This window comes from Mesoplodon mirus (assembly GCF_964341445.2).
Source record: "Mesoplodon mirus genome assembly, chromosome: 2".
In the NCBI taxonomy this organism is placed as follows: Eukaryota; Metazoa; Chordata; class Mammalia; order Artiodactyla; family Ziphiidae; genus Mesoplodon; species Mesoplodon mirus.
The window spans coordinates 118,418,095-118,432,289 of NC_138977.1; the positions used below are offsets into that span (position 1 = coordinate 118,418,095).

A 14,195-nucleotide genomic window follows, 5' to 3' on the forward strand; every position below is an offset into this window, starting at 1 on the left:
GCTCACTGAAATGATTCCTTTCATATGCACCTCAGCTGCCGAGGACGGGTATCCTGTTCTTTCCCATCCTGAGTGTCCTAGGGGTGCACCGTTGGGCCGGCTGCAGTGGCTGAGGGCTTGATAGCAGCATCCGTTGTTTGCTGAAGATTTCTTCCTTAGCCGTAGCCTTGGAGGCCAAAGGCCCCCTCCCTTCAAGGGAAATCTTGCATTTAAGAAGAGAAACAAGATCAAACCCAACAGGGACACCTATGGGCCAGGTTTTGGTCTTCAAAAAATGCAGTTTCTATCTTCTTTGTTGAGTAATCAGAGTACTGAGGAAGAATAGCGACTTTACAAAGAAAGAGAGGAGGAGAGAGGGGAGAGCTGCCTTTGTCCACAGCCCTCGTCTCTGAGACTGGACATCCGGCAACAGTGTATGCGGAAGGGATGGGGTTCCTGGGGGGCGCTGCCACACACCTTCCTGACTGTGGCTGGAAGTGCCACCCTTATGAGTCCTTCCCTTTGAATTATGCATGTTCTTGCTAATAATTACTTTAAAAAAATTTATTTTATTTATTTTTGGCTGTGCTGGGTCTTCGTTGCTGCGCACGGGCTTTCTCTAGTTGCGGCCAGTGGGGGCTACTCTTTGTTGTGGTGCGTGGGCTTCTCATTGCGGTGGTTTCTCTTGTTGTGGAGCTCGGGCTCTAGGCACACGGGCTTCAGTAGTTGTGGCATGCGGGCTTCAGTAGTTGTGGCACGTGGGCTCAGTAGTTGTGGCTCACGGGCTCTAGAGCACAGGCTCAGTAGTTGTGGCGCACGGGCTTAGTGGCTCCGCGGCACGTGGGATCTTCCCGGACCAGGGATTGAACCCATGTCCCTGGCAGGCGGATTCCCAACCACTGCACCACCAGGGCAGTCCCAAAAAGTGTCCTTATTTTTAGGGATGTGAACTCATTAAATTCATTTCTATTAAGAATGAAAGAAATGATTTTTTTTAATGATTCATTTGCAAATTGGCTATCACAACCACAAATTAACTGTTACATTTCTTAACTGTATTCAGTCTCTGAAAATGCTAAAGAAGAAGAAATGAATTATCCATTTCCTTGAGGCTGTCTTAGATTGTCATTTTCATTAAATTTTTTTTTTTTTTTTTTTTTTTTTTTTGCGGTATGCGGGCCTCTCACTGTTGTGGCCTCCCCCGTTGCGGAGCACAGGCTCCGGATGCGCAGGCCCAGCGGCCATGGCTCACGGGCCCAGCCGCTCCGCGGCATATGGGATCCTCCCAGACCGGGGCACGAACCCGTATCCCCTGCATCGGCAGGCGGACTCTCAACCACTGCGCCACCAGGGAGGCCCTAAATTTTATTTTAATTCAATGTATTTATTTAATTAAATATCATTTAAAGGAGAAGCCTGAGTGTTCTGTTGAAATTCATCCCTAGAGCAGACCCAGAATTCACAAATTATGACTCCAGCTTCATGACTATTGCTACCATGGGGAAAGTTAATACGTACAAAGAATCTTCAAAGATGAGAAAATCCTTTATTTGGGCAGAGCAACTCTGAAGCATTCCTATGCAAGAGAGAAAGTTCATCAGCAAGATGATCTTATAGAATCCTATCAAATTATCCACGTAGAATATAACTGAGCATTTTGTGCCAAACCTGCAGAATCTCTTTAGCAATTCATCTTACTATCTACTAGCCTATAAATATCTAGAATCACTTTAAGACTCCTGCTGCAGCTAATGGGATATCCTGAGCATCTATTTTTCTGAAGAGAATAATTTTGTCACATTTGAACACTTGACCCAAGTTATTAACATAAGCATAACTCACTTCTGCATGTGTATGTTGACGTTTACTCTGTCCAGTTTGTTCTCTGTTCATCCCAGTTCATCAGATATAGCCTTGCAAATGTGCTTGCAGTTGCCAGAGTAAAACACACTCAAGCTGGCTTAAGTGAAAAGGGAATACATTGGATCGATCACACAACTGAAAATTCTTGCTGTAGGGCTAACTTTGGACGTGGTTAGATTCAGACCTCCAACAACATAGTCAGGACCATGTTGTGTTTATACCTTGGCTCTGCTTACACTGAGTGCAGAATTCTGTTTTCAGTGTCTAATATGGTGGGACACCTAGTACTCGAGACATTTGATTCAATCCTGCCTATGCTAGAGATACACATTTGGAGATTTGACCTAGCTTACAGCTCTGAAGCTCCTTGCTTGTCTCCCTCTTTGGAACAGATGTATAAAAAAAGATCACTTTATAAAGATCATCCTTGTATAGCACAGGGAGCTATAGTCAATGTCCTGTGACAAACCATAATGGAAAAGAATATGAAAAAATATATAATATATATATAATAATATATATGTATAACTGAGTCACTTTGCTCTACAGAAGAAATTAATGTAACATTGTAAATCAACTGCACTTCAATAAAATTAAAAAAAGTGAAGATCATCTTGCTCCTCTGTAACTGTTGCTGGAAAATAATTTTCCTTCCCTCTCCTCATCTTTCTAATACTTTCTCAAATCACATCCATTATTTTTCCTTTTTCTCCTAAGGGTATAAATTTGGCTGTAATTCTTCAAATAACCAAGCTAGGTTGGTGGTCCTTGTCTTGTGAAATAATATGTATATAGTACCATCTAGTGTCCAGAAAGCAGAAAATCCAAAGCAAGCAAGGCAAACAGGATGCTTCAATTTTTGGAACAGCTGAGTTTGGGCAATATACAGATTGGAGGAAAAATTATGACCAACTCCATTGATTTGACTCATGTTTACACCTCTAGAAATAACGACCTTTTCCAGAGAAAAAGGCCTGGTTTATTGAAAAATTCAATACTTATTAAACCAGAAAATGTAGAGATTTTTCTAGTTTTAGAGCTGTCCCACAACCAAGTCACATGATCAAACTTACTTTAAGAAAAAATGTATTCTTGTAGGGGAATCTGTTTTTCTTTTTTCTTTTCTTTATTTTTGGCTGCATTGGGTCTTCACTGCTGCACGAGGGCTTTCTCTAGTTGTGGTGAGCGGGGGCTACTCTTCTTTGTGGTGCCCGGGCTTCTCATCGCAGTGACTTCTCTTGTTGCAGGGTACGGGCTCCAGGTGTGCGGGCTTCTGTAGTTGTGGCTTGCAGGCTCAGTAGTTGTGGCTCACGGGCTTAGTTGCTCCACGGCATGTGGGATCCTCCTGGACCAGGGCTCGAACCCACGTCCCCTGCATTGGCAGGTGGATTCTTAACCACTGTGCCACCAGGGAAGACCTCTTTTTCAAATAACATGTTTTCCTACAGACTTATGTAATAACATTGGGTATGTATTTCCTGTGGAAAACATTCCTTAATAGACTAAGTTAAAACTTCCTGGAGAGACAGTGCTCCAGAAGGAGAAAACTACCTCCTAGGTACATGTCCTCGTCAGCGGTCTGTTTCTGGCTATGTCTACAGATGTGCTCTGGGGCTTTCTCCTGCTACTGAACAAACAGTGCCAGGATGCACTGACACCAGGAGGGAAATGACATCACAGACACAGGTCCACACGCCACTGGTAAAGGAGTGGCAAGAGGCTAGATGGTCACTGAGGTTAGAAAATTAACCAGTATGTCTAAGATCAGATAATGGCAAAATATATTAGTTCCCTGTCCTCCGGTTTTAGGCATGCAGAACTATGCCTGGTTTGTGCCTTTATGCTGTATCTTTCTTCGCACTGTAGCAAAGCACAGAAAGGAGGAAGAGTAATGAGTAGGGGCGTGCTCTAGATCATGGTCATGCTCATTCCTTTGACTCCTTTGGCCCTCTTGGGATTTCCCAGGGAGGCGGAACTCAATAAGGCTGCTCCTTTGAATAAAATTGATGAGCATCCACTTCCAGTTAGGAGGGAAGTAAGTGCTGATAGCTCTAGGGAATGGAGTAATTCTGAGACAATATTAGCCCAAAAGTTTAGCTTTATGTTCTTAAAAAAGTTTTTAGTATTTAGTTCTCTAGAAGTTGTTATTGGGCTTCCCCGGTGGTGCAGTGGTTAAGAATCCACCTGCCAACGCAGGGGACATGGGTTCGAGCCCTGGTCCGGGAAGATCCCACATGCTACGGAGCAACTAAGCCCGTGTACCACAACTACTAAGCCTGCGCTCTAGAGCCCACGAGCCACAACTACTGAGCCTGCGTGCCACAACTACTGAAGCCCGCGCACCTAGAGCCCATGCTCCGCAACAAGAGAAGCCACCACAGTGAGAAGCCCGCGCACCACAAAGAAGAGTAGCCTTCGCTTGCTGCAATTAGAGAAAGCCCATCAACAGCAACGGAGACCCAACATAGCCAAAAATAAATAAATTAAAACAAATTGTTATGGATTAAGGGAAGATATTTGGGGAGTTGATGTTATCTTCCACTGCCTTGTAATCTGGGTGTTTCTTACCTAGGTGAGCCATCCGTCCTCTTTCCATCATCTTCTGCATTTCTCTTTCCCAGAGAGCCTTCTTCAGGTTTCTTCTCTTTGCATTCCTCATCTGACCCATCCAGCATCTTTAACTATCATCAAAATTTGAATGACCACAGAATCTCTGTCCAACTCCAACCTCTGCCTCAAATTTCACCTCCACCTGACCGCTGAATGTCTCTAGAATTTTCCATCACTCAGAACTGCAAACTTTGCCTCCCCCCGCCACCAAACCCTCATTTTATCTAAGCACCAATTTTCCTCTCAGTGTTTTATTTCTGATTGACCCACAGCTTCCCAATCGGCTAACTCTTCTGTCCTAACTGACCTCTAGCTCCTTTTTTGCCAGTTGTCCCTGATTTGGAGATTGTAATCTTCGTTTCTTGGGCTTCCTTTCCTCATTATTCTTGCTGTAAGATCTGATAACATCAGTGCCTCTAGTCCCCTCTCTATTTTACACATCACCGTCATATTCAATATTTGGAAGAATTTTCCAGTCTGTTATGGAACAAATTGTGTTGCCTCCACCCACCCCCCACCTAGATTTGTATGTTGGAGGCCGTATGATCAGGCCCCCAAGATGGCTGTACTCTTGCTGTCTGTCCATCTCCTGCGCCACCAGTCCCTGTCTCACCCACACCTACTCACTGGACTGACCTTCCCTCTTCATCATACAGCCTAATCGGTGAATGCCTACACACCTGCCCGCTGCTATCATTAGATAATGATAGTTTATCAAAGGAAGTCATCTGCCCCATGAAGGTTGTTAGCCCGAGGGGCGGTGAGGGACATGCCCTCTGCTGGTTTCCCTGGTAACCGATGAACCAAGCTGACGTCAACTCCCCCTGTAACTGGCAATCTCCACCTCCCCACCGGGGGGCAAGACTGCTGCAGTGTCCTGCCCGCCAGCTGCTGCACATGGTGTGGCATTGCTCCAGGACCTTCCTTCAGACGTGTAAGATGCCCCACATCCATTAAGCCACGGATGTCTCTGTCTCTGACTTCCGGGCTCTTTCTTCAGTCTTGAGGCTGGGCAAGTACAGGCTTGCAGGCCAACGGGTGCAGAAGCCTAATACCCAGTATCTCAGAATGTGACTGTGTTTGGAGATAGTCTTCCAGAGGTAATCCAGTTAACATGAGTCATTGGAGCGGGCTCTAATCCAATATGATTGTGTCCTTACTAGAAGAGGAAATTGGGAAAACAGACATGTACACAGGAAAGGCTACAGGAAGACACAGGAAGATCTATAAGCCAAGGGGCGATGCCTTAGAAGAGACCAACCCTGCCAACACCTGGGTCTCAGGATTCTACCTCTAGACAGCCTTCAGCTGCAGCATCAACTCTTCCCTGGGTCTCCAGCCTGCCAGCCCACCCTGCAGAATTAGAACTTGTCAGCCCCTATGGTCGTGTGAAACAATTCCTTAAAATCAACACCCCTCTCTCTAAGATACATGTATGCACATCCTATTTGTTTTGGTCCTCTGGAGAACACTGACTAGTATACACTACAAATTAAAACCTGTAATTGTTTTTTTTAATGCCAGTTTCAGTGCCAGATCTTTAGACTAGTAATCCAAGTTCTTCACAGTAATATCCCCAAAGTCCCATTCCAACTATAGTTTATATTACTTTCTTTCAATTATCCTTTGATCAACATGCTAACAATAACATTTATTGAAAAACCAACTATTCAACATTTAAGAAACATTTTTTCCTGTGGTCTAAATGCATAGACTGGACTCAGACTGGATTCAAATCCAGCAATTCACTTGATTTCTCTAAGTTTCAGTTTCTTCATCTGTAAAACGGGAATAATTCATCCGATTATTCTATAACTAGTTATTAAACAACTACGGGTGACACAAATGCATTCATGATGTTGCTACTTTTTTTTTAAAGCTTTCTATTTTTTAAAATTATTTTTAAAAAAAATTTTATTTGTTTTTGGCTGCGTTGGGTCTTTGTTGCTGCGTGCGGGTTTTTCTCTAGTTGTGACGAGCAGGGGCTACTCTTTGTTGCAGCGCACAGGCTTCTCATTGCGGTGGCTTCTCTTGTTGTAGAGCACGGGCTCTAGGCACATGGGCTTCAGTAGCTGTGGCACGCAGGCTCAGCAGTTGTGGCTTGCAGGCTCTGTAGTTGTGGCACACGGGCTCAGTTGCTCTGTGGCATGTGGAATCTTCCCGGACCAGGGCTCGAACCTGTGTCCCCTGCATTGGCAGGCGGATTCTTAACCATTGCACCACCAGGGAATCCTCCATGATGTTGCTAGTTTAAAGACTAGTCAGCGGACGCCTCTACCTCCCAGGTGCTGGTGCTGTTTACTAAGAAGAGGACTAGAGAAGAGCAAATTTAGGGAAGGAGGTGAATCACGAGTTTTATCTGGACTGTGTTCAGGGTGAAATCCCTCTTAAATATCCAAGAGGAGATGATAAGTAAGCAGCAGGATATGTACAAATGAAGCTCTAAGATTAGAACGGGGCTAGAGATAGAAAATTGAGAGTGATTTGCCTTGAAATGCATTTACAGCCATGAGATAAACAACATGAATTTAGATGAGCCAATAGGAGAAAATGCTTCAGGAGTTAGTAAGCAGCTTTGCAAAATATTAGAGGTTCCATTATGGGATGGCTGCTCAAGGAGCTCTGAGGACCCACTCCGCAGGGAAACAAGCACAACTGCTGAAAGCTATCTTAAAATTTTTTTTCTTTTTAAGTCTCTGGAAATTGTCTTAAGGGCATACAGCAAATAACAAATATTTGTTCAAAAAGAATATACTAAATCTTGCTAAGAACAGTTGAACCTGGCATCTGAGCTATGACCTACTCCCTCCCGCCTCCTCTTCCACCCTGACCGAGCTCAGCTTGACAGAAGCTCCATTCCAATCAGGTTTGGCCAAAAACTTAGGACTCCCCCCCTCCCCCCTGCCCCCAATCAGCTCCCGATCAAGGGAAAAACTATTTCACTGGCAGGCACAGGACAGCAGCATTTCTCATCCCCTCCAACTCTATATTTAAGAGGCTAAATTCCTGGGAGTGTGCCTGAGAGGTCAAGGGCTCCTTTCTCCATCCAGCCACCCCACACAGGGTGAGGGCTCTCCACCAGTGAGAATGCTTACACGCCCTCACACCAGTGCACTTGGAGAGCAGAGGCTCTATCTACTCTGCGAGAAGCAAGCCAAGGAGGCTACAAGTTACCACTCCACCCAGGGCCCAGAGTATGGCCCAGATATACTGCCCAGAGCAAGACGCATTACACAAGAACAGAACTACCAAGCTTTCATCAAAGGAACTGACTTTATCTGAAACAGAGTGTGGGGAAGTTCAAGCCTAAGGGAACTCTCAAAAACACCCCACACCTCTTAATTAAGAGCAACAAGCTGAATCATAGTCCAGTTACTTCACCAGATAGAATCAGGCAAAGAGCCAGCTAAAAAGAGCCCACCTGGCATCAGAACAAGCCTTAAAGACCGGCCCCCAAACTGCCCCTGCTTGAAACTAATTGGAATAGGCTGTGGAGGAATTTGTGTCCCAGGGAATAATAAAAAAAATAGAGTAATCAGCCAGCAATTATGGAAGCCTAACAGCTTGCTGTAATACCAAGTGAAGCAGACAGCTTAACAGAGAGATCACAGGAAGAGATAGTCCAAGAGAGCTGTGCTAAAATTGTGTCATCCCAAGGTAGCTGTGTGCACGTCAAGGCTGAATCTTCTGAGGAGTGATACCAAAGACTTCATACTGTGGGGGAAGAGATTTCACTGAAATAGTCTAGCCAAATCAGTAAACAAGCAAGCAAACAACAATGAAAACGAGACCTGGAGAGAAGGTGAGGGGAATCATTATCCACAGTTGCCACAATGCATTACCTACAATGTCCACTTTTGAACAAAAAGTGAGATATACAAAGAAACAGGAAAGTGTGACCCATACACTGGGAAAAACGGAGGCAACACAGATGGCCTGTCAAAGGGTACGGATCTCAGATTTAATAACTTGAAAGCTGCCATTGTACCTTAGTTCAATGAACTAGAGAAAAATATGCTTGAAGAAGGAAGGTATGATGACAATGTTTTGTCAAAAAGAAAATATCAATAAAGAGAAAAAAATTTTAAAAAAGAATGAAATGGAAATTATGGAGTTGAAAATACAATAACTAAAATGAAAAATGTCACTAAGGGGGCTTGACAGTAGATTGGAACTGAAGAAAGATAAGGGAACTTGAAGAGAAATCAATATAGCATATGTAATCTGAAAAAAAAAGAGAGAAAAGAATGAATAAAAATAAACAGAGCCTCAGAGAAATGTGGGGCACTACTGAGTACACCAATATACGTGTAATGAGTGTCCCAGGAGAGAGGAAAAGCAGCAGAAAAAATACTTGAAGAAATAATGGCTGAAAACCCTACCTTTGCTGGAAAAAATCTACACATCCAAGAAATTAAACAAACTCCAAGTACGATATATGCAAAGAGATCCACACCAACACAGACCATGGTAAAAATGCTGAAAGGCAAAGAGGAAATCTGGTAAGTTCCAAGAGAAACATGACTCGAGTCACAAGCTAGTGACTCTGCAGGGAGCTCTTCTCACCCAGCAGAGGTCCTGACTTCCCCAGCTGCCTCCTCTGAAGCCCCAGGTGAGATCTGCTCTGCCAGTGCTACCAGAATAGCAACTACTTCACCTTTTATAACCCTCATTTCACTTGTACTCAGGCTTGGCCACATAATTTGTAGGGCCCAGTGCAAAATAAAAATGAGGGGTCCCGGTCCAAAATTTCTTAAGGATTTCAAGACAGTGTTAGCAAAGCATTAACATCAAGCTCAGGGACATCCCGAGTGTGAAGCCCAATCCGAACCCATGAAGCTGGCCCCGCTTAGCTTCTCAATGTCTTCTTACTAGATCTTAAGAACCATGCAGCAAAGTACCCAGGTGGCGTCTCTCTTGCTCATCACTGAATTCCTTTAGTCTTTCCCAGTGGCTATCACAGTAGGCACTTAATGAGTTTGCAGCATATTCAACTTACTTAATTCAACTTACTTATTTCTTGCTAAACAACAAGAACAACTAGTTTTTGCTCCACTGTATGTGGTACTTATTACATTGTTTCATTCATAAAAGCCTCATCTTTCACTGTGTTTTAGCATGTTGACCTTTTCAGAAGTAAAGAGTACATACAGCTTAAGCCCAATTATTTTATATTTATATTGCAGTTCTTAAATAATTTCATCGTATTTATAAACCCACTGAACAGAACACTGCGTTTTTCTGAGTTCATCTGTTGGATATGCAGGTTTTAGTACCTTCTATTGCATTTCACAATTACTTAGGAAGTATCCCACCATATTAACCACTGTTAGCTTTGTTTTTAATAAGTACTCAGCCATTCTAGAATTTTGAACTTTTTGATGTGTGAAACACTACCTTAGCTTTGGATTCCACTAGAAGCCTCCATCTTCTATACTCTATGTATGGTTACAACAGGTGTGAACAGGTAAATGGTGGTGAGTCTTTGGAACTTTATCAAACTTCTCTGTGCCCGTTTCACATCTAATGAAATAGGGATACTACTACCTACCTCACAAACTTCACTGAAGAGAATTATAGGGAGTGCCTTATATGGGCACCTAGGAGAGTCCATATACAACAGACATTAAATTTTTCTCCCTCTTATACGATAGGGTGTTGCCTGGATCTGCACGAAATGCTACCATCTACTTTTCTAATTCACCGAAGTTTTTATTGCTTACCAAGAATCACCAGATGTTAGGTGGGTTTTGAAATTCTTCTGATTTAAACATGCTAATAATCAACATGTCTCATTAATCACAGTGCTCCAGCATCAACTGAGATTTACTTCATACAGTAATTCACTCTGCCAAAACGTGTGTTCTGAAAAGCTGGAGTTGCAAAATTCTCACAATGAAATGCAACGTTTCAATGCACATGTAAACCAAACAACATTTTAAATAAAGTATTTCATTTAATCCCATGATTCATATCATGATCCTTCAGTTTAATGAATTTAGCAGGTTAATACCTGACTTATTAATAATCTTTATTAACATATTTTCCTTATTGAATACAAAACGAACCATTACAAACTACAGCCACAATCATCAGGAGATCAAAGCCACTGAGCAAGTAGACAAGCTAAAAAACTTTATTAAAAAAAATAGACAACATATGTAAACATCTTTTTCAGTCACAAAGCTTCATAATACAGCGTTTCAGGCCCAGGCCTCAAATCTCTGCAGTGGGAGCACCTTAACTGTTGACTAATAGTAATCAGCTTAATTTATCTTTCAGTGAGCTATTAAGTCTATATGAAAATAAATAACCAGATTCCGCTAAGTATACCTATACACATAGAAAATCGCAAATGTACAATAGATCTCAGCAAAAAATAACTATCTGCAGTAACATGTGAGATCGAGTCCTTATATGACAATTATCTTTTTAATGTAACTTCATTTCTAAATTCATCATAATGTAGAGTTGACTAAAATAAAGCTAAACAGGAACAGAGTAGAGGGACCACACAGATGGACACCCATCACTCCCCTACCCTCACACAAAGTGCCACACACACACACACACACACACACACACACACACACACGATGTTTTGGTAGAAGCAAAACTGAAAACACAGTTTCTATATTTCGTGTTTCATGTATTACCGTAGGCATGTATTTCGTTTACTTTTAGCTGGAAGTTACATGCCCTCATATGACTGAGTATGAAGTAGCCAACCACAGTTTCAAATGTGATACAATTTTGAGGAAACCAAATCTCTGTTATGTAATTCACCACCCACCCAAAAGTGAAGCCAAATCATAGAATGGACCATAGCACCACAAAATGTAATTAAGGACCTGAGATTGTGCTTCAAGAATTTCCTTAAGGCAAAATGCGCTTATATTAAAATAATCTTTTCATGCCCCGTTCATCATTGGCAGTGGCACACTTGTTAGACGACTGAGAGGTTCTAAAATGGCCAAATAATATAATTTTCCTCTTTTTTTTTTCTACTATAGGTAGATACTTTATCACAGCTGATTAAATCACTGACCTTCCAGTTATTCAGTAAACCTTAACCAAGGTAAAATTTTAAATGAAATATCAAGTAATGTTTGCAATTAAAGTTTTTCACTGTAGGGAAAATTTTAAATGCTTATTGTGTGTCATCTGAATAACCATATTCTAGGGAGAGAAGCATAACAGATTTAACAAAAGAACCCAGGCAAGTTTACCAAGCTCCTGGATAGCCATTTCAGTAGCTTAATAACTCAGTAGTTTATTTGTATCATAACTCTATGATTTATAAAAGTGACTACAAAATAATTTAAAATCACTTAAAAACCTGATCTGCTATCCAAAGATTCGTTTTATAAACCCACATCTGAAAATAACTTATATTTCTCCATTCTATCACATCAGCTTGTCCCACCCAACAGATATCTAACATGTATCTACAATTAAGTGAATAACTACTATTTTAAAACACTTAAATTCTGGGCTTCCCTGGTGGCGCAGTGGTTGAGAGTCCGCCTGCCGATGCAGGGGGCGCAGGTTCGTGCCCCGGTCCGGGAAGATCCACAGATGCCGCAGAGCGGCTGGGCCCGTGAGGATCCCACATGCTGCGGAGCGGCTGGGCCCATGAGCCATGGCTGCTGGGCCTGCGTGTCCGGAGCCTGTGCTCCGCAACGGGAGAGGCCACAGCAGTGAGAGGCCCGCGTACCGCAAAAAAAAACAAAAACAAAAACAAAAAAACACTTAAATTCTAACCGTACTGCTGTTTCTTGACTTTGCAGTGTTTCTAACTGTATTTGAGATTATTAGGATGATTATGCATTTAAATAGAGAAAAATAATATTAAATGACATGAATTTTCTTCGGCACATAATGCACGCATTGATTAATTTTTAAAAACTCTACGACAAAAGGTTTGCTTTACACTTTTGGATACCAAATCAATGGCTACTGATGAAGGAAGAAGGAAGATCCTTTCTACAGGGAGAACACACAGGTTAGCGCCTCTCAACTCTATACAGTACGGTCTGAGCCAAATGTCAATCACTGGCTTTTTGAAAAATCTACTTTGGAGTTCTAATGGATAAAATTTTTAGAAGTTACATTCATTAAAACTTTTACAAGTTACATTCAGTAAAATTTTCTCAAAGAGAGAAATAGTGCATATTTCAGGTGAGATTTGGACATACTTATGCATTATAAGCCTACTGCTGAGTTTAGGTAGTTCAAATAGGACTCTCCAATCTATTCTAGGCAACAAATTTTTTTTACATAAACATCTTTACTTGCTAACATCACATTACTCTTGGCTTCCTGTTGCACAAATAACAAAAAAAAAGGAAAGAAAGGGAAAAAGGTAAAGGAAAATAGAAAACAAAAGGAAGGAAACAGGAAGGAAGGAAACAAAAATGGCACACCATTACAATTTCTGTGTGAACTAATAGACAAGGATATAAATGGCAGCAAACAAAGCATTTAAAATTGTGCTTAAACACAGATTTACATTGCTGCACATTGGTTTTACACGTGTGTAGTATTTCAAGTTGCTAGGTAAGAATCCAGTGGAATAACAATACAGTCAGGCAACAGCAATCACATATATTTTTGGAGAAGTTAGACATCCATTACTATTTTAGTAACATGGCCACAGCTTTGAAAACACAGCAGCATAAAACAATTCAAGGGTAGACACACTGTTTTCATTTGTTCACCTTAAAAAAAAAAAAAAAAAAGAAATGCTTGAACAATATAAGGCACTTAAGACAGAAATTCTTTCTCCAGTTCGTACAGAGATGGTCGGCTCATTCTGCTCCTCAGCCTGCACAGAGGCACCGTGCAGTCCCTGCTCTGGCCTTCCACGTCAGCATCCAGTAAGGAAGGCACGTGGGGCTTAGTTCTCTCCTTGGCACCGAGGGGACAGTCAGGGGCTGGTCCTGGACCGCCCACCACAGGGCAGGCCTGTGCATGCTGAGACTCTGTTCTCTGCGGGAAGGCCTTCGGGGCACCTACCTGGCTTCTTAGGTGGGGAGGGCAAGGCAGAGGCACCATATGGACAGCTCTCTGTTTTTCGGGCAGGACCTCACTTGGCAGGTCACTATGAGGTCCAGGTGGCAAGGGGGGCGTCCCCCAAACCCACTCAGGGGGCAGCTCAGAGGCTCCAGGGGCTGAGATGAGAGCTGCACCAGCTGGTTGAGGAGGCAAAGACAGTATGTGATTAGAAAGACAGTGATGTCGAAATCAATGGATAGCAAGGAAAATAACCAGGATGACTTCCCTTAGGTGACCATCTTAAAGTGAGCTTTCACAAAAGAACCTGAACACAAACCTTACCTTTAAAATTGTTAGGATAGAATGTTTGTTTTTATGGAAAAGTACTACAAGGTTGGAAAGACTGCTTAAACCTATGGAAACGGCACCTGTAAAGAGCTAAGTCATCATCATATGCTTAGGACAATGATCATTAGAGCTGTTTAACAGGATAGATTTCACAATGGGTTAGACTGGACTAAAGTTAAGACTTAAAAATGATGGTGAATATGACTGAATTCACTCTCAGATGATGATTTGAAAAAATTAATGAAAATAAGAAAGCAGATACGTTTTTACATGTTACACCCTCTCTTTTTTGTTCTGAAGAACTGACTTACTATCACTGTAGCAAATAATCATTGGCTTCAAACTAAGAAAAAAAGAATGTTTTTTTATGGGATTCTTGTGCTAGGATTTCACCATGT

At 42.1% G+C, this 14,195-nt stretch overlaps 1 protein-coding gene across 3 annotated transcripts in view; it reads right to left on the minus strand.

The window, feature by feature from the left end:
- MAP3K21 (mitogen-activated protein kinase kinase kinase 21) overlaps nt 1–14,195 on the minus strand; it is a 153,942-nt gene that overhangs the window by 92,986 nt on the left and 46,761 nt on the right. For 2 of the 3 annotated variants that reach the window (XM_082638748.1, XM_082638747.1), the window contains one exon: nt 10,441–13,646. In XM_082638748.1, coding sequence (XP_082494874.1) covers nt 13,219–13,646 — 428 coding nt within the window. In that variant the 3' untranslated portion in view covers nt 10,441–13,218. Of the gene's footprint in view, nt 1–10,440; nt 13,647–14,195 lie in introns of those variants that run through there. The other variant, XR_014295532.1, reaches the window with a different exon arrangement.